At 39.3% G+C, this 25536-nt stretch overlaps 3 protein-coding genes across 5 annotated transcripts in view; 1 reads left to right on the top strand and 2 right to left on the bottom strand.

Moving 5' to 3' along the window:
* LOC134287784 (YEATS domain-containing protein 4-like) overlaps positions 1–25536 on the top strand; it is a 131888-nt gene that overhangs the window by 3891 nt on the left and 102461 nt on the right. Inside the window, exons 3-4 of one of the 3 annotated variants that reach the window (XM_062850681.1) lie at positions 301–473; positions 629–756. In XM_062850681.1, coding sequence (XP_062706665.1) covers positions 301–464 — 164 coding nt within the window. In that variant the 3' untranslated portion in view covers positions 465–473; positions 629–756. Of the gene's footprint in view, positions 1–300; positions 532–628; positions 757–25536 lie in introns of those variants that run through there. The other 2 variants (XM_062850680.1, XM_062850679.1) reach the window with 2 other exon arrangements.
* The window catches only part of LOC134284002 (low density lipoprotein receptor adapter protein 1-A-like), a 40579-nt gene continuing 15754 nt past the window's right edge, over positions 712–25536 (bottom strand). Inside the window, exons 3-5 of the mRNA XM_062850678.1 lie at positions 9852–10040; positions 1338–1888; positions 712–1023 (exon numbers count right to left, since the gene is read on the bottom strand). Of these exons, the coding sequence (XP_062706662.1) occupies positions 928–1023; positions 1338–1888; positions 9852–10040 (836 nt within the window). The 3' untranslated portion in view covers positions 712–927. The remainder of the gene's footprint in view (positions 1024–1337; positions 1889–9851; positions 10041–25536) is intronic.
* LOC134287783 (luciferin 4-monooxygenase-like) lies at positions 13922–18175 on the bottom strand. The gene has a single exon (XM_062850676.1). The coding sequence runs from the start codon at positions 15824–15826 to the stop codon at positions 14198–14200; it is 1629 nt and encodes a 542-aa protein (XP_062706660.1). The 5' UTR covers positions 15827–18175; the 3' UTR covers positions 13922–14197.

Genomic DNA, 25536 nt, shown 5'->3' with positions numbered 1-25536 from the left:
CGCATTCACATTTGCTTGGAAACCCAGCAAAGATGGGACTGTTATGCGAGTGGGGGCAGATTAGTTGTTATAGCATTTTGAAATGTTGTATTTTTTACGCAATGCACAATATTAGCTTCGAGTTCTGTTTCAAACCCTGTTTAATTAGACAGGTTAAAACAAGCTTCTACGGCGTTCCTAACGATGCTGAGATAAGTAAGACAATGTTACTCTCTTCGTAAATTTGCATTCCCAACAATTGTTAAATGATTCAATCTGATGGTAAATCAATAAACGTTTCTTTTTTCTTTTTTTTTACAGTCGAAGAGAAAAAGGTTCAATCGTTGGAAAACATAATCGAGACTAAAGCGAAGGTCAAATCGGAGATCACACTGCTGAAAGACAAACTGAAGCTTGCCCGAGAAACCATAACCAAGTTCAAAGCGGAAATCGCAAAAGTTCAAGGACAGCAACCGGCCAGCTGAATAAGATCTGTAAGTATATTTTCTTACTTTAAACTATTGTAATCTACATTAAATAATCGTACATGTACTCCCGATGGTGCTTATAAATCTGCCTAAAACACTCCGATCTTTCCATGATACACCGTTTGTTAAGTAAATAATATGCTTGACTTTCCAAATTGAAGTTGTTGGAGTGTATTAACGATCGTTGTGGTACATACATTCCCTTTCTTTGGAAGTGACGCTGAATCTTTATTTAAAAATAATCTGATTTGTTACATCATTTTTATTTCACATTAAAATTATAAACATCCAGTTTTATCACAATTGCTTACAACTAAGTTTTGAGTTTTTTTTGTATTTTGTAATTTTGTATGTAGTAAAGTATGTTCTTTATTTTTGTATTTTTGTTTTAATCATAAAAAAAACAATTACCCTCTATCTTATTGATAAGATAAGCTCAAAAGCTGATAATTGACCTCCTTCAGTTGGAACAAATTGCAGTCCTGCTCCATCCGTTGGCAGTGTTGAGATTTGGCACTGTGAAGAATTCTTGCGATTGATCATCCTCAAATGAAACCTGTCGATGGATGAAGGACACATATGAATTACATACACACTTAATTTATTTCGCTGAATCTCGGCAATTTTCTTTCTTTTTACCGAGATTGGCACCGCCGAGCACTCAGCAAACTTGTTTTTCAACGGGATCTCAGCAATTGTATTGTTTGTTTGCTGAGACTCAGGAAATGTTTTGCCGAAATTCAGCTAACAAACGTAATTTTTAACCGAGATTCAGTATAAATATTTGCTGAGCCACGGCGGTGCCGGCGTTTGCCGAGCTCATCTTAGTGTGTAGTTACATTTTTTTTAAATTTACTTTATAAAACCTACCCAAGTATTCTGCAGTAGCTCCCGATGGTCTTTGGAGCAAATCTCCGCAGTCAAATCCGAATTGAAATCGATCAGCAAACTCTTACTGTCGGTCTCGTCTCTGCTTTTATTACTACTGCTACTGCTGCTGCTGCCACTGCCACTATCAGCCGATCGACTAGAACCATTCAGTTTGACCAGCTCTTTGCGCTTCCGATCCGCCTGGAACTGCTTATTCTGCCAGATTTGATAAGCCCGTTCAAAACTGCGGGCCACCGTCAGCGTAACGGTTTGGGCCATTTTGCGCTTTTGGCACAAGAAGGCATAGCAAATCAGAGGGCCGTCGAATTCTACTTCTTCGGCGTCCTTGCGGAAGCACATCTCCTTAACTTCCGTTTCCGGATTGTGGACGGTACCGACGAAAGCGAACACGTGATCATGTGCTGCATCCGCTGAACAGTAGGAAATGTTGTAAATGGACACCTGCAGCAGTGTTTCCCCGGTGGTAAGATCTATCATTTCGATGCCTTTCGGTGAGATGGATAGGGTCACACGCTGAAGTTTTTTATTTCCTGTAGAAAGATAAAGAAAGCGTAATTACCGTTTAGAAAATAACACTTCACCATCTACAACCAGGAGTTGTATAGACTGAACAAACACTACACACTTATTTCTGAATTGCCTGTTCGGTACTTTTTTGACGAGATTATAACAGCAGTACGATCTCGGTAGTTTTGGTAATCGATTTTACTGAGGTTCAGTAAAACAACTGTCAAAATCGTATGAAAAAAGTAAACAATGCATTTTTGCTGAACGAGTTCGGTGCTCAGCAGTTTTAATCTCGTCAAAAAATTACCGAACTCGGTAATCAAAATTAAGTGTGTAACACCCATTGACTCAGCGAAAAAATTTCCGTTTGACGAAAAGTTTTTCCTGACTGGGCGGGAATTGAACCCACACTCCTAGGATTACGTGACGCCTATACGACTAACTCCCTAGCCGCATAGTCACAAATCCCTGTTTACGGACGAAGCGTTAAGGATAGCGTTTGCGTACTTCAGATCCATTTTTTATCTGTATTGGTGAGAGGAGACTTTCAGCCCGAACAGATCCCATTGAGATGAGTAGCCTGTGCCCAACGACTCCTATCCCTACCTCCAAGTGGCACCGGCCGGGCTGCGAGCATCCTTAGGAAAGATTGGGTAACCAACCCCGGTGGAGACTTATGTCGTAGGCTGAAAGGGAAGGCGGGTTGGCTTCTGCAAAGCTGGGCGTTTGTGCTCCAATAGGAGCGACTCACATCAGCGTCTGTTCCCCATGCTAAGGGCGACTGATCGACGCCCGAGTGCCAGGGAAGAATCTCAACTGATCATTTGTAAAGTGAGTGATTGGTGTCCAGCAATGCGTCTAATCATAAAAGAATAGTAACGGAAATTCAGCAACAGAATAATACGAGCCGAGACAAATGACAACGACCCCAGCGAACAAATAGGACTTGCGATTGGAAACTCGGTACCAGGAATTACCGATCTCTCAACTTCATATACTCGCCGAATCACTGAAACAGCGCGGGTTCGACATCGTAGCGCCGCTGGAGATTTGTTGGACATGATCCATGATGTGAACGTTTGGACTTAGAGGTAGATGGTCTACCAGAGCTGCGGCAACACACGCGAGCTAAGAACAGCTTTCATCGTGATGAGTGATATGCAAAGGCGCGTGATCGGTTGGTGGCCGGTCGACGAAAGAATATGCAGGTTGAGGATCAAGGACCTGTTCTTCAACTTCAGCATAATAAACGTGTACATCAACAATTACAAAATCAATATGGCTGCTTCGACTTCTTGTCAGTCTCCAACATTCCCCCTTCTTATCATTTAAGTAAAAATGGTTCAAATCTGGAAGGCATGCTGGTGCGAAATTGAACTCGACCGGTGGGCCGTTGATTTCATCGATGTTAGGTATGACCATGTTCAATTTTTAACTCGGAACCATCCTCAGTGCGTCCTGGTTGATTTGATGCCGGTGATCTGGAAGCCGAACATGTCTACCATAGGTGTCCAAGGTGGTTGAATCCGTTGCGACCGATGCTACATTGAAACGGAGCTTGAATGCGGCCTTATCAGCTTCTTTCGTCAATGTCAGTCGTCCACTAGCACGTCATGGTTGACTCGACCGATAGCTTCAATGATTACACCGGTGACCCCCCGAATAAAAAATACAGTAGAAAAACCGAACGTTATATTGTAACAGTACTATTTAGAACCATATTTTTACAATAGACACCACTGTAAAAATAAAAATACAAAAACAATAAGATGTAATGTAGGACACCATACCGTGAATTGTAAATAGGATTTTTACAATATATTATACAGGTTGTTAAGTATCGTAACAATATAAAACAATATTTTTCTCCATATATATTTTTTTGCAAAACCATACATTTTATTGTTAATGAATTGTTCAAAATACTGATACGTGGGTTTAAATATACCGTTCATTGTATGGTACATGAATGGTTTCAAACAATAAAATGTACCGTAAATAAATTGTTTTTAATTGTAATTTCACTACTGCTTATACATTTAATCAAATGGTTTTGGAATGGTTCTCTTTTGTTATGTTGAATTGTTTTACATTACATAAACCATATATCACAGACAAACAGACGTAACACTTCGAACATTTTTCGAATCAAATCATAGTCAGGGAAACATGTTCGCCCAATGCTAAAAGGATTGAGTTTGGCCGACTATCAACTAGGTGGCAGTAGTGGGCAAACGTCAAACTCGAGCAAAAACGATGCGAGCACCACAGGTGGTCAGTTGGCCAACTATCAAATTTTTAAATAAACCGTTAAATCGGTGTACGATGCGAAACATCAGAGTGTTACGTCTGTTTGTCTGTGCATATATTGTTATATTATCTTGCCATTTTCCTCCTGTTAATGGCATCTTAGGCTTATTAGATTTATTAGAATGCGCTTTGAGAATTCTCCAGAGCGTTTTGGATAACCCTTCATATATAGGATCGCCCACGTCTAAGTCTGAGTAGTCTCTGATTGCATTAACAGTTGAAGCTTAGGCTCCCATGCCCCACCAGCCAGATAACCGGGTTTTGCAAACTTAGCATTATTTGTGGCAACACTTTGAGCGGCATGATGGAACTATGCCGAGCGCGCTAAGTGTTATTAGACCACTAATGTAGTTGCATGAAGTGGGTGACGAGGTACATAAGTATCATTACAGCGTGCTTAACCGTTATTGCAATATTGAGGCACCAGTTTGACTAAAGTTTGAAATACATAACAACTCATGAGATAACTGTCAAGTTCGATTCAAATATAAGTTAGGTTAAAAAGCGAACCCGCAGACGAACCTATATCAAAAGTCATTTCAGTGTTCAGTCCAGTCCATATGTTAAAGATGGCTCTACCTCAAAGATAAAGTTTGTCAACCGCATTTGATTCGATTGTGGTCGAAGGCAAGTTCACATGAGAGAAGAGGAGAAAACACCCCTAAATGCAAATACAGAAAGAATAGCGTTGAACTCATCTACTGATTTACGGTAATCTGACCTGCATCTTTCCGGGTTGACCTACATTGCATTCGTATTTCTCTCATCGCACTCTACACACCTAGCCCGCCCTCGAGCCCGCCATATCTCTTGGACCCCTGCTTGGACCTGCAGTTCTTAGGACATCTGGTTCACCACTGATTTAAACATGTTATTGGCATTAACCCTTTGGAGCCGGAGGGGTCATATATGACCCCGGCGATGAAACCGAGCATAACAAACGTGTTCGACACCAGCGAGGTTGCGTCGACAGCGGCGAAAAAAATCGATTCCAAAAGGTTAAATTGATGTTTCAACTTATTCACTTTTTTCTCTTTCCTTTGCATCAAAAAAGTCACAAACATCAACAAAACAAACTGAATAAATCTGGTGTTCGATTTGAATAGGTCGAATCTGCATAGGAATCACAGCAAACATACGATCTATTCAAATCGAACACCAGAAATAATTAAAAATTCACGGAAAAATAATGTTTCGGAAAACTGAATGGTTCAAACGTAAGAAAAACAGTATAATATATTGTTACATAAAAATCCAATGTAAATGTATAGTATAGCGAACCATTTCATTACAATACACTTTATTGTAGCTGGTACACTGTATGGTGCAGGAATGGTTTTCACCATACACCCTATGGTTAGTTTTTATCCGGGCCACTGCTACTTGGTATTATTGCAGTAGACTTGGCGCAGACCATGTCACCTCTTAGAAAGTATCATTTAGTTGCTCCATGCTTTTGGTTGAACTGCACTTCTTGGTGGTGATTGCGAATCGTCGGAGGTGATTGTTCATGATGAAGCAGATCCAGAGTTGTCCTCATGTTCCAACCAAGCATCAACTGCGATGGAGTCTTGCCGTCCAGCACAAGACTTGGAGTGGTCCGGTATACTTTAACCCTTGAGCAATTTTTTGATATGTTATGTATGTATAAATGTCTCAGCTTTCAATAGGGTTTTTAAATTAAGAAAAATGTAATGATTTTTTGATTTTATACGAATGAGCACATTTTTCTGAACCACCATGATTTTTTTGAGATTTTTAGAACTTTATTTACCTAAAATCGCTTTCGACGAGATTTTTCGAAATCACCTTTTGACAGCTGGCCAACTGCTTGACAGCTCCGCCCAGTACAAAATGCGACGAGGGGTGATTCGACAAATCGCTCCCATACAAACTTCAAACAGATTTTAAAATAGGTTCCCGGGCACCAAAATTCATGAAAATTTGGATTTCGGCTCAGTTTTGCATGTAGATTCTGAATATGGAGTTATCTCAACAACGCTAAAGAAGCCAATTGATGCAAAATTTTGGCTGCCATGATGGTGAAAAAAAGTTTTGGTATAAAAATCCTAAATGGCGGCCAAAATCAATATAACCGATTAAACTTTTTATAATTGTTAACAGTAGCTCTATCTTTCTTCTTTTCAACAACATTTCGTTTAAAGGTGGTTTTAGGCGAAACATTCGAGTTATAACGGTTTAAGTGAGCCACCATTTGACCAAAATCGAAGGGGTTGTGGTGGATAAGACATGCACAATAAGAATTATTATAAGAAATGTGGCATTACTTCTCTCCGTGTATGATATTGTCACAAACGAGATCGCTCAACCCTATGCGATGAGGGCGAGCTTTAAATTTGACGTTTGTGCTTTCTTACCTCTGACGCCGTTCAGTGGCGGCGTATAATTGGGTTCTTTAGGGGTATCCGGATTATTTCATAATCGGATTCTCCGCCCAAAAATCAGTCGAAATCCAAAATTTCATAATTTTTGGAGTCTTTAAACTATTTTTAACATGAATTTTAAGTTTGTATGGGGAAATTTTTTGTTCGGGTCGAACTGTCATTTTATCGATTGAACTGTCATTTTATCCACGAAAATTGAAACTCTTTTGTTAATTTTACCATCAAAACAAAGGTATTGGAATCTAATAAAATCACGTTATACTCAGTAAAATGAGCTCTTTCGATTAGGCTATAGAAAATAGGAATATTTTTTTCACTAAACAACCCAATTGTATTGGTAAAGGCGAGAATGAAAACGCGCTTCATGGCCCGTTTACATATGCGATAGTAATGCGTGACAATATTTTGTCGACTAATTTATTAGTCCTTTGATGATCGAATTTCGCAGATGAAGATCAGGATTTTAATTTGGTCTGCCGTAATGTTGTTGAGCTCAAAGAGCTCAAAGTCTTCACAGCATCTGTTCTCAGTTAAAGCCAGAGTCCCTGATTTCCGCATTTCATCTTCTTCCACATTCGAAGACAGTCAGCAGCGAAGGATTTTCGCTTTAGTTTGTGTGTTTGCTTGTCAGTGACGGCAGCAAACTCCGGCGAACGGTGGGAAGCCACATTTGGAAATTACTCATTCGTCCACATTCGCATCGCAAGCAATCGAGCGGTGATGCGATTCGTTAGTGATACGAGTAATTGTGCACACGATTTTTTGATGTTTACAAAAACGTTTATTATTTTCTTTGCTAAAAATGTATGCATTACATCCATTACATGTAGAAATTCTCTTCTAGCTCTGACAAAAGCCGCTTCGATAGATCACCAGCTTTCTTCACCATTCGCCATTCATTCATTCGCTTGCGATTCAAACTGCGACGAGTGGCAACGAATTTCCATGTCAAGCAACTTACGCATCGCTTCCCACTGGTGATGGGGTTGCGTGTTTGAGCACGACAATCCGTTTGCTGCATCTGTCTCGATTCGCCTCAGCGAAGAGGAATGAATATGAATCGAGTGAGGTGAATATACCGATCCTTGGTTCCAGCATACGTCAGAAAGTCGTTCGCTTCGTTCTTGGTAACCTAGACACGCTTGTACCGCTTACTGAACAAAGAGATTTGGGTACTTAACAGCTCTTTCAACTTCTTCACTGTTTCTTCGAACTTAAAATCTCGAGGGTGCTTCGGAAGGACAAAGTTGACATACTTGTCATGAACTGTTACGCTGAAGCTTCGTAACAGCAACCGAACTTTAGCCGCATCGTCCAAGTTTGCTCCGTCTTTGAGGAAGAGGTATTCGCATTTCTTATACCAGCGGTCGAAAACAAGGCCGTTTTCGGGATCGAAGACGAATTCCTTGATGTCAGAGATTAGTTTGAATTCCGGGTTGCCAGAATGGGACTGCTCTCTAGAAAGCCGAAGTGTTCCATCATCTGGACCAAACGAGCGTTTTACTCCGCCATCTGCTGGTTTTGCCACAGGATCTGTTGATAAAGTTCTTCCATCTTGGATCTTAGAACTGCAGCTCTTCCTCCAAAAGCCCAGTTTCGAGTTCAACAGGAATTGCTCAAGAAACTTCTTGACCGATTCCTGGCAGAAACTTTCTACGATGACTGCCATTTGAACTGTCATTTCTTTGCAACTGCGTACTGTGCGATTCAGGCAAGGTATTTCCCATGCATCAAGATAGGCTGAGAAATTCCTTCTGATCTGCAAACAGCCTCAAAGCGATGAATTCGTGGTTAATCCTCGTCGCCAACTGATGTACTTAAGATTGATTACTAATTATTGAAGATTATAAATAATAGATCAACTTGAAGTTACAAAATGAATCTACCCAGCACGGGGGGACCTTGCTTTTATATAGTAGTGTTGCTAGGTAGATGCGTGGCACAGTTGTGAGTTACTAAGATCAACAATTACAAAATCAATTGCTGATTAGACTTCTTGTTAGTCTCCAACAGACACAAACATGCACTGAAATTTAAGCAGTGCTCTTTCTTTGGGTTTCTTTCAAAACCACAACATTCGTCACACAACGATCAAGCAGGAGTTGCAGCACAAGTTCTAGAATTGTGTCAACGTATCAACTGTACTTTGATTTGAATTTCGTCATCCGGCAACAAGGTGAAGGCGAACTACAGGTGAACTAAAGCTTGACTGCCTATGATCGCATATCAGTCCCATTTTTGCTGGGTTTCCTATTCATATGGGACAGTTATGCGATCATAGGCAGTTGAGGTGGTAAAAGTTGGACTGACTTACTTGTAGTGCCACTTGTACAATTAGGTAGTGGCGTCACCAATTTCCAAAATCCAGCGACTTCGAACATCTCGTAGAAAACCAGAACCATCACGAAATGTGAAGATAACAACGGTTACAGCCTCCTCCATCTGGCACAGGGATGTTACCAGCTGAGCTGGAGGAGAATATTACCATGACCAGAGGCACAGGGATATTACCATGACCAAATGGAGGAGAACGTGCTTCTGGAGCTGACCTACTGATACCTGAACCTCATGACCATCGACGTGACGATCATAACATGAAGGCAAAAGGAGTTTACATGGGATGCACCCTCACCTCACTGGAGCTCGAGCACATCGATAAGGCTGCATCTGCATCGAGCGCGTGGCTGGGGTAGGGTGACCTCTTATTGAAAGCAGAAAATTTTGGGGTAGCATTCCAAGGCCGAGCAATTGAGGATCCTCGGCAGGGTACCTGCTGTAGAAAGTGCAATTCAGTAGAAGAAACGTTCGAGCATGTCGTTCTTGGCTGTCAAGTGTTAGCAGGACCTGCCTATCTCAACCATTACAGCGATGTTGCCAACATTGTTCTCCAACAGCTTTCTATGAAGTATTACTTGATGGTCAAATTTGTACTTTGCTTCGAGTACTAGCCGGACCCGGTTCTAGAAAATAGTTGCATAAAATTCTACTGGAACCGCAAGAGCAATATGACTGGTCCAGGACATCCTTACAAAATAATCAAGCGGCTATCCCTCATCGACGTCGCTTCGCTGTACCTAGATCACAATGTCCAATCAACTTTCGCTGGCAATATAACGAAGTAGCACGACCAGGCGGAGTTGAAGCACGGACGTCCACATAGTTCGGGTTGTCCTTTTAGCGACCAAAGTTGTCCAAAAATGTCTGCTGAGGTCCCCGAACGTATAAGGGTCTGAAGCGGTGATTCTTGAACCTTCCTAAGAGCAAAACCTACCTTTTGCAGCAGTGATGATCTTCTTCACCGCCTCCGCAGTGGAGTTCTCCGAACGGGGTGTCGCTATCGTCGTGTTGCCCAAATACTTGACGCTGTAGGTGATCGCCTCGCCAAAGCCATCCTCCAGCTCTTCGTGGTTGTCCGAAAAGTCCCGGATGTTGTTGGCGAGTGCCAGCTCCTCGCACAGCTCTAGAAACCAGAGAGAACAAGATCGAACGATGCATTATAATCTCACTTTTTAGTGTGGCAATTGATATCAGAATCAGAAATTGTTTTGCATGTGGAATCGAACGCTCGCTACGCCCAGTTATCATTCGAATTGGAAAACACTTCAATCGAGTCAAAGCGTGCTGCCGCTCGCTCTCGACATGGTGTCCTTCGGTCAGAGACGGGGCGCCCTCTTAAGATAAGCATGGCTGCTGCACTTTGCTGCAGCAGCAGGCAGGTACCTGGGAGTTGCAATGCATTGATTGCCGTTCGGCAGTTATGAAATGGACCACGCCTGGGCGGCGTTGTCGACCGGTTGGTGTCGGATGGTTGATAGAGAATAATTATTTTTAATAATAGCTGATCGCAGAACTGCACGGCCCGGTGGTAACAGTAAGGACAAGCAGTTTCAAACGATATCGTTGAGTATATTGAAATGAATATGTAAACAGATTGATATTGCATGCTGGAGTAAGTGTGCCGCGGTTGACCTCCGCCAGGATAGGACCGGTGATAATTTATGACTTGCTTCGGGTTATCATAGTACGAGGCAGGGCACCTTTCCAGAATCAGTGTGATATGGTGTTCGTTTTATTGAGGGGAATTATCACATAAAACTAATTTCAATTAATAACAACCAGTGACAAGTGTGTATAACCTAGATCCTGAAATCAATCTCTTAATAGCTACCTGAGCTAAGAATTCAAAACTGAAGAGTTTATAAGTAAAACAATCAAAGTTTGGTAACCTACGAACATCCGTCTCGCAATATTTTCGTCATCAAAAAGATGTAAATTAACATACTGAGAAAGTTTTTAGAATTTCAGAACCCGAGTAGGAATGAATAACTGACTCATAACTGGAGCATACACAAAGTCAGGTATCATACCAAGACAATGTATTGGTCGGTATCCAGGTATTGAAAATAACTTTATTAGGTATTAATAAAATATCTCAACGAGTTTGGTTTGGTGTTGAGGACTGCTCGAGGTAGGGTATGTGTGCCATCAGTAATCTCACGCTCCCATATTCATCTCATCCGAAAACAAGCGATTACGGCACCGATTGATTCCGTTCTTTTTGTTTTCATGGGTGCTCACTTCTAACAAAAAATACAAAAATAAGAAACAAAACATACAGCGCTTCAATCTCTTGTTTTTCGTAGGATGAAAATGGGAGCCACATGCTTAATAAAGGAACCAATACCCTATTATTCATTTAATTTAATTATTCACGCGTTATGCGCAATATAAACACTAGTTATTATTTTAGGTATTTTAACTCATATGCAAGGCTTCTTAATACTTCATTCGGGTTGTAGATATTCATTTTTTCATACCTGAGATTGGTATTTTTCAACTATTTTCTCCTGCTTGGGAAGACACGAAAACTTCATTAAGGAATGGATTTATTGCTTTTTTCAAGTTTTAAGAAAATTGCTTATACTGTAGAGCGGACCTGGTGGGATGTTGAGGACACATGGCTATCACGCCAATGACCTTGGATCGAATACCACCCCCTAAAAGCTCTCAAAATGTGGGTTCTTCCTTCGGAACCCGAGCAGGAACGAATAACTGACACATAACTGCAGCATACCAAAGTCAGGTATCATATCAAGACAAGGTATTGGTCGGTTATTCTGGTATTTATAATAACTTACTTTGGTATTTTGTTGGTATTGCTAAAATATCTCAACGAGTTATTGGTTTGGTGTTGAGGACTGCTTGAGGTATTATTCAATTATGGAAAAATCATCATTTGTATGGAAAAATAGTCGATTATTATTTAGGTATTGCCATACCTGATGTCATTATTCACGTGTTATGCACAGAATACACACCAGTTATTATTTTAGGTGTTTTACCTCTTATGCAGGGCTTCTTAATACCTCATTCAGGTTGTAGGTATTCGGTTTTCCATACCTGAGTTTGTTATTCTTCAATTATTTTCTCCTGCTCGGGAAGAGAAGTAGGGTCGTGGGCCCCAAGATGAACTAGTCAATCGTTTTCGTTTGATTAAGATAATTAATTTTCGTTAATTAAGATAAAACGCATCGCTTATAGTAAATTTCTTACATACATATGACTTACAGTTATGTTCCGTTTTTATTCCGTCGGGAGTTCCGAAAATCATCTAATTTGTTCTTGCATATCGTATAGAAAATGTGGTGCCTGAACGTCCTGTAGCCATTACATTTCGCGGCAGGAACTCTTGAAGGATTCCTAGGAATGATCCCTGAGAAAATCTCAAGATAAGTTCCTGAAGAAATCATGGAGTATTCCCAGACTGAGTTTCGGAAGAAATCCTTGGCGGAATCCCAGAAAAATCTAGGAAGGAATCCTGAGAAGAATCTTTGAAGCAATCCTGGAAGGATTCCTGGAAAAAATATTAAACGAATCTCAAAAGGATTCTCTGAAAACAAAAATCGGGAGAAATCCCTGGTGAAGTTCTGGGTGATATCCGTAAAGAAGATCCGGGAAACATCACTGAATAAATCCCTGGAAGAATCCAGGAGAAATCCCCGAAGGAATCCCTTGATGAATCTCGGGAGAAATACCGATACCTGACAGAATTCTGAGGAAAATTCCTGAAGAAATCTAGGAGAAATGAATGAAGGAATCCCTAAAAGAATCTCGGGAGAAATCGTTAAAAGAAACCGGGAAGAATCAATGGAACAATCCTGGGTGGATTCAATAAAACAATTTTTGGAGTAATTCCGTAGATCCTGAGCGGGATCTATAAGGAAAGCCCGAGAAAATTCCCGAAGGCATTTCGGGAGAAAACCCAGGAAAAAAATGAAGGGATCTTGGCAGAAATTCCTGAAAGAATCCCTAAAAGTATATTTGAGCCTGAAAGAATCCCATATGGAGTCTCTTTGAATATCCTGGAGGAACCCCTGAAAGAGTCTTGAGAGAAATCTCTAAGAAGAGAATCTTGGAGGAATCCCTGAAGAATTCCCGAGAAAAACACCTGAGTGAATAATTGAAGGAATACCAAGAGAAATCACGGAAGGAATCCCGACAGGAGTTCCTGTAGAAATCCCAGGAGAAAGAATCCCGGAATTCCTAAAGGATACATGCAAATAAATATCGAAGGAATCTCGGCAAGAATCTGTATACTGCAAACCTGGAAAAAATCAATGATGTAATCCAGGAAACGTTCAATTAACGAATCCTGGGAGGAATTCATGGGGGAATCCTGACAGGAATTCCGGAAGGAATCGCTGAAAGAAACCCGTGAGAAATCTCAAAAGAATACTCTGAGAGAATCCCGAAGGAATCCCTGATGCAATCTAGCAAATAATCCGTGAAAGAATTCTGAAAGGCATCCCGGGATAAATCTCGACATGAATCAATGAAGGAACCTCAGCAGGAATCGCTGATGAAATGCAGGGAATTATCCCTGAAGGAATCCCGGGGGAATCAATGAAGAACTGCCCGGGATGAATTTCTAACGAAACTCCAGAAGAAAAAATCCTGGAGGAATCCTTGACTATAGAAGGAAGCACGCACCAGCGATGCGATTGGGTGGTTTTGAAATCCTAAGAGGATTGACTGGTTTTTGTTCAGTAACACGCACATCCAATCCATCTGGTAATTTGGTCGGTAATTCGTAGGGACAATGGAAATTCGCGGCAAAATTTCTCAAATTTCGCGGTCCAACATTGCGAATTTCGCGGTGATATCGCGGCACCATATTTTTGACCGTATCGTTGAAGAAAACATCAATTTTGCATGCGAAACGAATAATTCACTTGAATTTTGTGAGGCGTAGGTAATCAAAAACTTACAAAAAAAGTAACAAATTTGATGAAAAACAGAAAAGAAATAGATGTTAAATGTATTAAATTATTTAATTATTTTATACTGTTAAGTTATCAGCAAATTTATTTTTAAAATTTAAAAATTAGCGATATTTTGAGGTTATTTTTTTGAATTTTCTTAGATTTCACGTCATTTCGCGACCATTGCCTAATTTCGCGGATTTCGCGGCTTCCGCGAAATTGCAAATTTCCATTGTCCCTAGTAATTCGTCATCCCTATAGTTTTCATCGTGTGAAATAATGTGTTCCGCATGGATTCAAAGAATCAAAAATTAAAGAATCCCTTCCCATTTAATTAAAAAAAATTAAAGTTTTCCTATAGATCAAACAGATTTTTTATTCCTTTTATTTGATAGACAAAACTCTTCACTTTATCTCGTAAAACCTTTCCAGTGCCTCCCAGTGGTAACTCGTCGCGAAAGATGACTCCCCCTCTCAGATGTTTGTAATCTGGAAGTTGTTCATTGATCGTCGTCATTATTTGTTCCTCTGTTAGCCGGGATCCTCTATCCCTTACAACTACCGCGGTTAACAGATCCGATGCCTCCCAGTCTTCCTCTGGCACTCCCACGACACAAGCATACTTGACCCCTTCAATCGTCTCAATTACGCATTCCACACTACCCGGAATCACCAACTGGTTCCTGTAGCTCAGCAAATCCTTCTTTCTTTCGCTCATGTGGAAATAATGCATCTCATCGAAATAGCCGCAGTCTCCTGTTCGTAGCCATCCGTCGTCCGTGATCAGGTTCTTCATTGCTTCCGGTTCGTCGAAGTATCCCAGGAACGGCTCACTCTTTTTCACCTGTAGCTCACCATGCTCTCCAACGTCCAGCGGTTTACCCGTTCCATCGACTATTCTCGCCTGAACTTGCTGCGCTATTTGACCACTTGCCCCAGGTCTACGTCCGGTTGCATCATGCAATATCATACCGCATTCCGATAGGCCGTACACATTCATGGTTCTGCCATTCGGTAGGATGGATTCTATCTTATCTCTGAGTGAGTCTGATGGTAGACTCCCAAAAACAACCCACGCTTGGATGCTGAAAAAATCTGCGTTGGCGCATCGTGGATGACAGAGAACTGATTTGCTGTAACTGGGTTGCAGAAGAACTGTTCTTATAGAGTACTTGGCCAGCAGATCGAAGAACTTATCCTCATTGAAGGCGCTTCTAGTGAAAAGTCTCGGCGTGCCATTAACAATACAGCTATAGAGATTACCGAAGCCTGTTCCCCAGGACAATGGTGAAAAGTGAAACATAATTCCTCTGTTGACCTGTAAATAGGCATTGCTCCACGTGACGACTTGGGCATGCGATAGACGAACTCCTTTCGGCATACTGGTAGTTCCGGAATTGCTTAAAATAACCGCTACAGTTGATCTGGCATCTCCCAGATAGGGGGCTCTGAATGTGTACTCTTTCCCGGTTTGCTCCAGAAGTGTCTCGAACTTTAGCACATCTGGCCTTTCGCTTTCCAGAACAAATATCATTGGTTCTTCCGTTACATCATTCTTACAAGCATTCACCAAATCTCCGTAATTCGCCTCATCACAAAACACCACCTTCGGTTGGTACTTCTTCACGGAATGCTTCACTTCGTCCAGCACGAAATAAATCGGCATCAGCACGAATTGTGCTCCGATCGCCACCAAAGCCAACACCAACGGAAACACGTTCTCACTATTACGACAGACGACCACAACCATTTCTCCTTTTTTCAAGTCATAATGCACCTGTAAGTTCTGCACGATCCGAATTGCACGGAGCCGGAATTCCTCGCAGGTCAACTCCTGCCCCGTGTCTCCATCAATCTGGGTAACCCTCTCGGGAGTGCGTTCCAACATGTTGAACATAATTTGTCCTATGCTGATCTGCGGATTGAACAGCGGAGGTTGCACTGAGCCGTGCCATACTCTTGCGACCGGGTCGTACCGTGACATCGTTTTGATAATTCAAGCGACAAACTGAACTCCGATCAGACGGCGCATAAGTGGTTTATATAGCAGCGTTTATCTCTGCTTGGATGTGTTGATTTAGAACAGTGTTTCTTGAATGACAGGTTTGTGAGCCACTGTTGCTGGCGAAATACTTGATGTTTGCAGACATGGTTGAATAATGGCGTAGATTAAACACATTAGAACTAAATCATGAGGTAAGAATATTGGATTGTTTATTGGTGTTTAAATTATTTGTCCTGCATCTACGGTCCAAGTCTATTCTAAGTCATATATTTGTTTGTTGCCTAGTTTCCCCATATGCACATGAACTGCCTCTTGGATTTTCGAAATATCACTGTGTCTGCAATCTAAAAACAATAAATTTCAAGGTTAACACTAGAAGTTCAATGTTTTCCAGTCTTAGTTAATCTACCCTAACTAGAGTGTACAAGTAGTTTTGAGATCGATTCATAGCCCAAACTTCTTTCAATCATGCCATAAACTTAATGGGCATCAAATGTGGACCAAAAGGTTATACCATTTCTCCTTCACATACTGCTTATAATTGATAACCACTGTCATCTTCGCTTGTGGTGCACTGGGACTGCGAGAAATTATATGTGTTATTATCGTAAATAACAGAAGATGATGCCAGTGCAAAGTTGATTGCACTATTTACTGCTGGTCTTCGTAAACCGTATACGTAAATATTCCACGAAGTACCTAAGATATTGTTATCAGAGAGATGAATTTGGCGAAGAAAAATTCAATTACACTTATTTTGCGTTAGGGTTGTAAACTAAAAATCTCACCGTTCAGCGAATACTAACGGGTTTGTTTAGTTTGTAAAGTGAAAAGAGAACGTTGGAATGGCCCCGTGGCCAAAGTTATTCCAGTAAGTCACTAGGTTAGATTCTTATAAAAGGGCTGTTCTTGCGTACACAGCGTGTTTTCTTTTGTGATTCGCAATTACCCCTAGTAGATATTAGGGTCAATATGACTCAGATAGGCACTCTAAACATGCACTACGCCATCGTGGTACACAAAACCTAACACCTTAGAAGGGGCAAATTCACTCTATGTACAGGGGATAGACTAAATAATCGGGACAGGCAAAAATTTTACTTTTCAAACAATGGTCAACTTGCTGTTACTATTTGAAAAGTGCATCAAACATTCATCAAATTTTTACTTCGAATGAGTGTAATCAGTTTCGTACCTTTAAATTCCGCCCTAATTGCTTATCCTTTGACAGATACGCGTATTTCGACTACCACTTGTAATCTTCCTCAGTGTCAGTTCCACTGTGGATAACTGACTTGGTCCGGCAAGCCCATAAACATCAATTGCTAGACGTATTGCCTAGTGAAAAGACAACGCAGATGGGCGAAGGTCAGGGGATGCGTTGATAATAGCAGAATAGCAGAATAGCAGAATTAGACTATTTTTAACATGCATCTTATAACTTGTCTCAATTTCTTATAGGATATTTTGTTACTTCCTTCCAAGACATAACTATACTCAAGTCAATTTGAGGGAATATAACTGAACTATAATTACCATCTTAAATTTTGAAGCGATGTTGAGTTTTGGCTATTTTAGCATTTTATTAGCAAAATAATCTTATCGTTATAATTAAATTCCATGCTTACAATTTTAAGTTAGGTAAATTTTTTTATGAAGCTCATTATATAAGTCATAGACACTCAAAATTTCATTACATTCGGTTCATTGAATCCGGAGATATAACAGTTCAAAGTTGGCTATCGGATAACAGAGCCTTTTTCCAGAATCTTTCATACTTCATGTAGAATAGCCCGATCTTCCCAAACTTGGACCATTGATAGACAACAAGTTGACCAAATTACAGTAAAAATTTGGCAAACATTACAGCTACTTGATCATTTTTTGAAAAGTGAAAAATTTGCCTATCCCGATCATTTTGTCTATCCCCTGGACATACATAAAACTAACTAATCATGAAAATTGTTTATAAACAGTCTTAGAATGAGTCTATGAACTACCGGATGTGGCCACCGAACCGAATCTACGGAGAAATCTACATATAACTATATTCTCAAATCCGTAATCCATTTTTTTGTGGCCTCAAATAATGACTTAAGCGGTTTGGCATCTTAGAGAAAAAAAATTGTTCTGCGTACTAAATTCTTTATTTTGGGATTATCACCTAGAGTCGGTGACAAAAGTTTGTAATCGAATGCTGATTTCCATACAAAATGCTCAAGTTTGGAACCTTGTATCTTAGTTTACAGTGACCCAATTGAGCTGAATTTTTGACCACAATCTATAAATAACGTAAACTTTTGTTTGACAGGATTTCATTCCATTCCAACGGGGAGCAAAAAAAAAAGTATCAGAGGTTGGTATGAAGGAAAAAGTAAGTAACCAAAGGAATTTTTAATTATGTTAGGTTACTTACTTTTGTCTTTGAACCACCCTCTGATAATCCGGGACGCAATGAAACCCCGTCAAACGAAAATTCACGTAATTTGTAGATCGTGGTCAAAAATTTAGCTCAATTGTGCTTTTGTCAACGATTGTATGTGATTGATCTACCTAGAAATAAGAAGACATTTACTTTTTTCATAACTGAAGGTAAAGTATTGATGCCATTTGCAAACTTGTTACAAATGTATTGGTGAAAAGTGTACAGTAGACGTTCGTTAAGTGCAACATGTTTACGTTTCAGTTACCGAATGAAATTCGCTAACTGCAACGACTGACAGCCGTCAAACAGTTGTCAATTGCTGTTGAACGCAGCCAGAATGCACTCTAAAACATCGCAATGCAGCAGTAGTGCATCTGAAAAACATCGCAACTCTGTTGATGTTCGTTTTTGACAGATAGCGGTGCGATAACTGCAAAATTGTTGCACTTAGCGGACTTGCGGTTAAAAAGCGTTGCAGTTAAACCGTTTGCACCGAGCGAACGTCTACTGTACTGTTACTGCTACAAATTGAGCAAATACAATTTCGAATTGGGAATTTTGCGTCAATTTTTATGAACGATCTCTAAGATAATTTTTTATTTACGATCTCTCAAACACGCAGACAAATCTACGGTAGAATTAATCATATTTGACGTAAAGTCAAAGGAATTTGACATAGTTTTAGCCACAATGAGAATATATGATTGTTTTTACAATCCTGTATTGTTGTTCCTCAATCGGAAAACTTACTGAAATAACAAGACCTTCAGGCTTTTGACATGGGTTGTCAGGTTTGACTTCTACAATATTATGGTAGATTCAAAAATAGTTTACTTCAAGGATGTTTTCGATCACCTGGCAATCATTTGACTCATTTGTCTATAACTCAGTTCAGAAGCATAACATTAAAATGTGGTTTTCAGCCAACTTGTAGATTAAATAGTGTTTTTCCAACAATTATCACCAAGAACGCCATATTCTAACTCTCATAAATACGGCGTTAGAGTACTTACCACCTACTCATACTAAACGATCGGAATTTTCGATCGTTTAGTATGAGTAGGTGATACTAGTGCTCTCTCGCCGTATTTATGAGGGTTAGGATATGGCTTCTTTGGTGATAATTGAAGGAAAAACACTAATCTACAAGTTTGCTGAAAACCATATTTTAATGTTATGCTTCTGAACTGAGTTACAGACAAATGAGTCAAATGATTGCCAGGTGACCGAAAACATCCTTGGTTTTCTTTTACTTTCAGTAATATATTCATGGAAAACAACATGCTTGTTTTTTCTCTGGTTTATTTATATTGAAAAAAAAAAGAAAACAAAAGATGCCCACAGAAAAATCAGGGAACTTCCTGATTACAACAGCTTTCCATAACTTGAAAATTATACCTTCTCCAGCATTTGCAAAGTTGTAAATGCTTTGGAAAGCAAAACATTCTGCCTGGTTTGACAGAAGTGACCGAGGGATTTATCAGTAAAACATTCGCATCAAAATACTTTTTTATTATTCTTAATCACTTAATCTAATTTACAGCTCTATTGTCCACGGGGGCACTACGTGAGCAATTTCTATTGACAGCTGCACTTACATTTTGTATAGCGCCTAGATTCCATTCTACTTTATCGAACTGGTTGCCTTTCTGCTGCTTTTCTACTTTATATCTAAGAATAGTGAGCACAAGGATGATGATGGATGGCCGTTGTTCCTTTCCAGTCCGATTGGGGGTCCATTATGAGTAGCAGTTCGCCGATGTCCAGGTATCCGGGTCCGTTTGAGCCATGGGGCTCAGAAGAGGGTCATTGTCAGTTGCTCTCGGGGGAAAAGCAACTGACGAAAAATTGCAAGTGCCGGGAATCAAACCCATGACCATCCGCATATGAAGCGAACGTGCGACGCCACGGGCCCCGGCTCAAAATACTTTGATTTCATGTTAAATATTGTGGTTTTTACATTCCTCTTCGACGCCGAGGGATTGATCAGTTAAATTGATTTAGAAACAAAGTAGAAATATGTTAATTTCTACAAGAGTCGCCATAAACCACTGGATTGTTAAATCAAACAGAATTTCACATGGATTTCCAATTAGCAAATCTGTTTGAAACTATAAGAATTCGCATAATTCTAAAATAATTTCAATGTTTGAATTCAACAAACGTTATTTTAGTTTCAATGTGAACGTTTTTCTGTCAGTGTAGCAGTAACGCGTTTTGTTATGAATAATATCGTTACAGAACCCATCGGGATCCATGCATCTTTTGAAATCTTGATGATACTTTTAAGACATTTCCCTTGAATTAAAAACTTCAAGTCTACGTTTGTAACGACATTATTTCTCGCTTATTAAGAAAGACCTTTTATAATCAATCATATTCACCAAATTGATCAACAGTAAAAGACAGTAAAATCTTTTGGGGTGTACAAAGTTTTCGGGAATCATTCAAAATGTATTGCTGCAAAGCCAGTGTTCATGAACCTCTTGAAATCTCAAGCATCATTCCAAGACACTTTATATGTATCTCACTAATCTGGAGTTCTTTCATCTACAACAAGCCTGATATCATGCCTCGCTTCGCCGTAACTTAACCTTGACTTCACGTTTTCTACATTTAGAGCTCAAAAGGATAAATTTTGGCATGATATCATGCCGCATGTATTCTGAATCATGACAAAAATGTATGAAATCATATCCTTTATTGGTGAAACTAGTATTTGATTTCTTTTATGATTTTGGTTCGATCGGCAAATAGCGGAAAATATAATCATAATATCATGGCACTCTAGAATCATGACGAACATTTAGGAAGTCATAAGCCTCATTTATCTTTCATTGGTTTTGATCACCGTTTACTTCATTTGTTAGTTTTAATTGGTTTTTCTCGGTGAACTGAGAAAAACCAATTAAAACCAACAAAAAAAAGCCTCATTTATGAAACTTGTGCTTATCATTTATGATTTCTTATTGATGTTTGTTCTTTTAAATTTATGATTGTAGCCGCTTCTAATTTCGATTACTGTTGATTAATTCTTAAGGAATGCCGTGTTATTTTTGATATCATCCCTCTGTTCTAACGATTTGCTTTGCGATTTCAATGACGAAAATTTAGATTTCGCATTGATGTGGCTAATAAAAAACAATCAGATCATGCACTTCAAGTGAGCAAACACAGGATTAGTTATTAGTGAAGTAGAACATGAAATCTTAGTAGCAACAGAGCAATAGCTGATATTTTCACCACCGTCCAGTTCATCCTCACGTCCGATTTCTCAATTAATTTCAAATGATCCGAAAGGAATTCAGATCCACAAAACAGTGATTAAAATTAGGGATCGTAAAATGAATCAAAATATCTTTCACGTCAATTTTCCATTTCATATATAAAATAAAAGCACTTCTCCTGCTGCAGATGTTATTCAATTGGATTCTTTCTTCACACTACGGGTTTGGAAACTTTGCATTACAAACATATTGTTAGTGTAATAAGCTTAGAGTTATAAGATTTTTACACTTTTTCAGTAGAAATAATACTTTGTTGTCTTATTGCGATCAGACCGGGCATGAAAAAACAATTGTTTCACAGGTTTGTTTTTTTTTAATATCTTTATTATCGAGACTTTCAGCCCGAGGCTGGTTCGTCTCCCAAACAGGTTTGTGTAATGAGTAGAAAGCTCGCAACCGCTTGTTTTGAATCATAATTTTATGACGCTGCTTCATGGTTTCATGACTCACCGGCATGGTTCCATGGTTCAGAATCATGATGTTTGCGAAAGAATGGATGTAAAGCTTTTAACAACCATGACTTTTTATGAAAAGGGTTAGATATTTATGATAATTTCCGTTATTGAGAACAAAGTTAGAACAAAATATGTTATTTCATAAAAAAGATCACCATAATTGTAAATTTTGTTCTTATGATTGAAAAAAAAAACTGTATTGTAAATTCAGAAATGTTTTGTCCTTGGTTTGATTTTATAATAACAAAATAAGTTATTATTTACTTTTTTCTGGAACAAAGTTAGTCATTATTTTAGCTTTATTTACTAACAAACCAATAACAAAATTTGCTGTTCATCAATAGTCTATTTAAAATAAGATAAATACTAAATAACTCATCAATAACAAAACAAGTTATGATTGCAAAATATGCAATTAGGATGTTATTTTACTTAGGATGCTCTTTAAAACTTATTTTGCTATGATTACATATTTTGTTATTATTCAGTTATTTATTGTTATGCAATAATAACTCAGAAATAACAAATTTTGCAATGATAATATTTTTTGTTCTTAGCGAGTTATTTAGTGTTTTTCATAAATAACATAGGAATGATAAAATGAGATATGATGGCAAACTTTGTTATTATTTTGTTCTCTTTGGTTTGTTCTTCGCATCTACTCGGGTACATACAAAAAAATGCTGGGTATGACAATCCATGTATTGTCTTACACATAATTTTTGGAGAAACACAAAGAAAGTTAATAAAGAAATATACAGGGGATAGAAAAAATGATCGGCACAGGCAATATTTTCACTTTTCAAAAAATGCTCAAATAGTTTTGGAAACTACATAAATCAATATCAAATTTCCACTGTAAGTTGATCAACTTGATCCATTCATTTTTCGTATCCACGTGATCGCGCATCTGTATAGACTAGACTGAACCAGAAAACTGTTTTCAAATTTTGAATGAGACGATGATGACGACGATATCCAAGAGAAACGGAGGAAACATGTTAATCCCAAGCTGATATCCGTTCATTCCTTTTACACAGCTGATCTGGCGACACTATAATAGTACCTACGTTTGGTTTATCAAATACATGCTAAATCTTTATCACTCTCTTTAAATTTTTAATGATCCAGTAATTTGAAGCAAATTGATATATAATAAGATTGACAAAGTACATTTTCCAGATTTCACAAGAAAGCTAATCATATTGGTGAATATTATGTACGTAGAGTGTAAAACTGGCACCTGAACGTCATTAGCCGGCGTCATTTAGCTTAGTTGCATAATTAATTTCATGCAAATCACTAATCGAGATTGATAATTGCTTGCATGGACTAACACGACCGTGGTTGATCCACTTTCTAAACGGCTGCATTGCACTTGATAATTGCACACGCTCGTCGTCATTGCGCTCGATATCAATCATCCAAGTGAGCGCAAACGAAATATTGGTACCAAAATGCAAATTCTGAGGATCGATAACCCGACGACGACGCGAACGGATATCGATTGTGACGCTTTCCGTAGGCGGATGGGAGGGATTGTCCGGCCATGCTCCATGCGATAACTTTCGAAAAACTCGCTAAATATCGATCATCTTTGCGCTTTGGTGTAAAAGATGGACAACCATCAGAGGTATTTCGCCCAACAACAATCTCCAACATCGACGATCGATGACCAGCCCCCTTACCAGTTCGGTACCGAGGGTCTAATTCGACCAAATTTACATTTTTGATTAATTGTTTGATTGCGCAAAACCGATTGTTGTGCATCGGATCCACAAACGAATCGAGCAAAACGGATCAACGATTATGGGTTTGTTTGAACGCTTTTTGAACGAGGGCTTCTTCGGTGGAACGAGAGCAAAAGTGGACTTTGAGGTTCTTTTTTTTTCTAACCCAGTGTTGTACATGTGTACCAAAACAAACTACATATACCTAGGAATGTACACAGATCTGGCGCTCGGTCTGCACTGCACTGAATCATCGTGCATTTATCGAATTTACTGAATGAATCGGACTTCTGCTTCGAAATCATCAGGCGTCCTTGTCAGCGTGCAAAATTGTTCAAATCAGGCGATTTTGATGTTCTTTGTCAGAATGTGCGCGACGCGTCCGTCGCAAGCGAAGAGCTAAATTGGACGAAAACGGTTGAAATGATGATGTTGGACTGAATTAGTGACGATGAGAACCATGCCGGCACCGCGGTCATGCTCAGTGAGCTGAAGAGTTGAACGCTCGTCCGTTGATTTGGTATTGTCCTGATTGGAGAATTAAATTGCTTATTAAATTAATAGCTAGTGAGAGGACGAATCTTTTGTGGAAATGGATCTCCGTATAGGAAGAGGCCGTATAAAATTGACTTCATGTTTATTCTATTTTGTTGATCACTTTGACTACTTGAATAAATTTTGGGGTAAATCTCAATGTGGTCAACGGTTACATGGCTATTTTTACTGTAGACCTCCCCAGCAAATTGGTGAGTCAACAACGTGAAAGGTGCATCCAACATAGCTCTGGTCCTCACAAGTTTTCAACTTCATGCTTCCTCGGGTCAAACGTCAATATGAAAGATATAATATGGCGTCCTCAATGAAAATTATAGGAAAATCATTTACCTACATGCTTGCCGAACATAACATTTTAATAATAAGCTTCTGATTCTAAGCTGAATTATAGACAAACGATTGTCAGATGATTCACAGCATCATTGCTGCTACTTCTCATTTGTGAGACGTTCCAATTGGAACAAAGTCGTATATGATGTCGAATAAGATGATATTTTTTTTTTTTTTTGTTTGTATTTACGTGTATTTTAACTTATGCTAATTCTACACTAAATAAGATGATATTGGATGCGTGTCCATTTAACCTTGTGTAAATGTGTCGCCTTCACTTTAGCATCCTACATACATTTATTTGCACAACATCACATTTAGGATAACACATAATAAATTATACACGGTTTGTGGATACTGCTCTACATCCTCAGTCACACCCAGTGCTGAAATGTCATTTCGACATGACTTCAGAAACCTGAATCTTCAGGATATTCTGTTGTTCTTAACCCGCTCGCTGCAGCGCTGTAGTAAAGAGCTATAGGCTCTCTTTCGCTTTATGCTTTATTACAGTGCCTGGAGCCGGCTTTCTGACACCTGATACCCTTGAGGTCCGAGGTAGTCAACCATTTGTTCCAGTAAGAGATGTGCTGGGAATCCGGAATCACCCCTATGCAGGCCATATATGAATTTCTCCCTCGTCTGGTCTAAAAGTTTAATTCGTTTGTGTTGTCTTCTTCAGTTTTTTTTCTCTGTTTTGTCCTCTTTGTGTTAACAAGCTGCCCCTGGCCATCCGGAAGATCAAGCCGTGCAAGGGGCTGTTGATAAACCATGCAGACCAAATTTTGGGCATATCAGAACCCTCCTCACCTCTTGTAGACTTTCGTGTTCATACAAACATTTCACATTTTTTACAAGCTGGTACCAACACCACAAGTCACCGAACACGCTAGTAAGATGCAATACA

This window comes from Aedes albopictus, chromosome 2, assembly GCF_035046485.1.
Source record: "Aedes albopictus strain Foshan chromosome 2, AalbF5, whole genome shotgun sequence".
Lineage (NCBI taxonomy): Eukaryota > Metazoa > Arthropoda > Insecta > Diptera > Culicidae > Aedes > Aedes albopictus.
Note: the sequence above shows the minus strand (reverse complement) of the source record. Positions and strands in the feature narration are given on the sequence as shown.

Excerpts from the sequence above, each read along its gene's own strand:
- LOC134287783 (XM_062850676.1), bottom strand. The coding sequence starts at position 15,826 with ATGTCACGGTACGACCCGGTCGCAAGAGTATGGCACGGCTCAGTGCAA.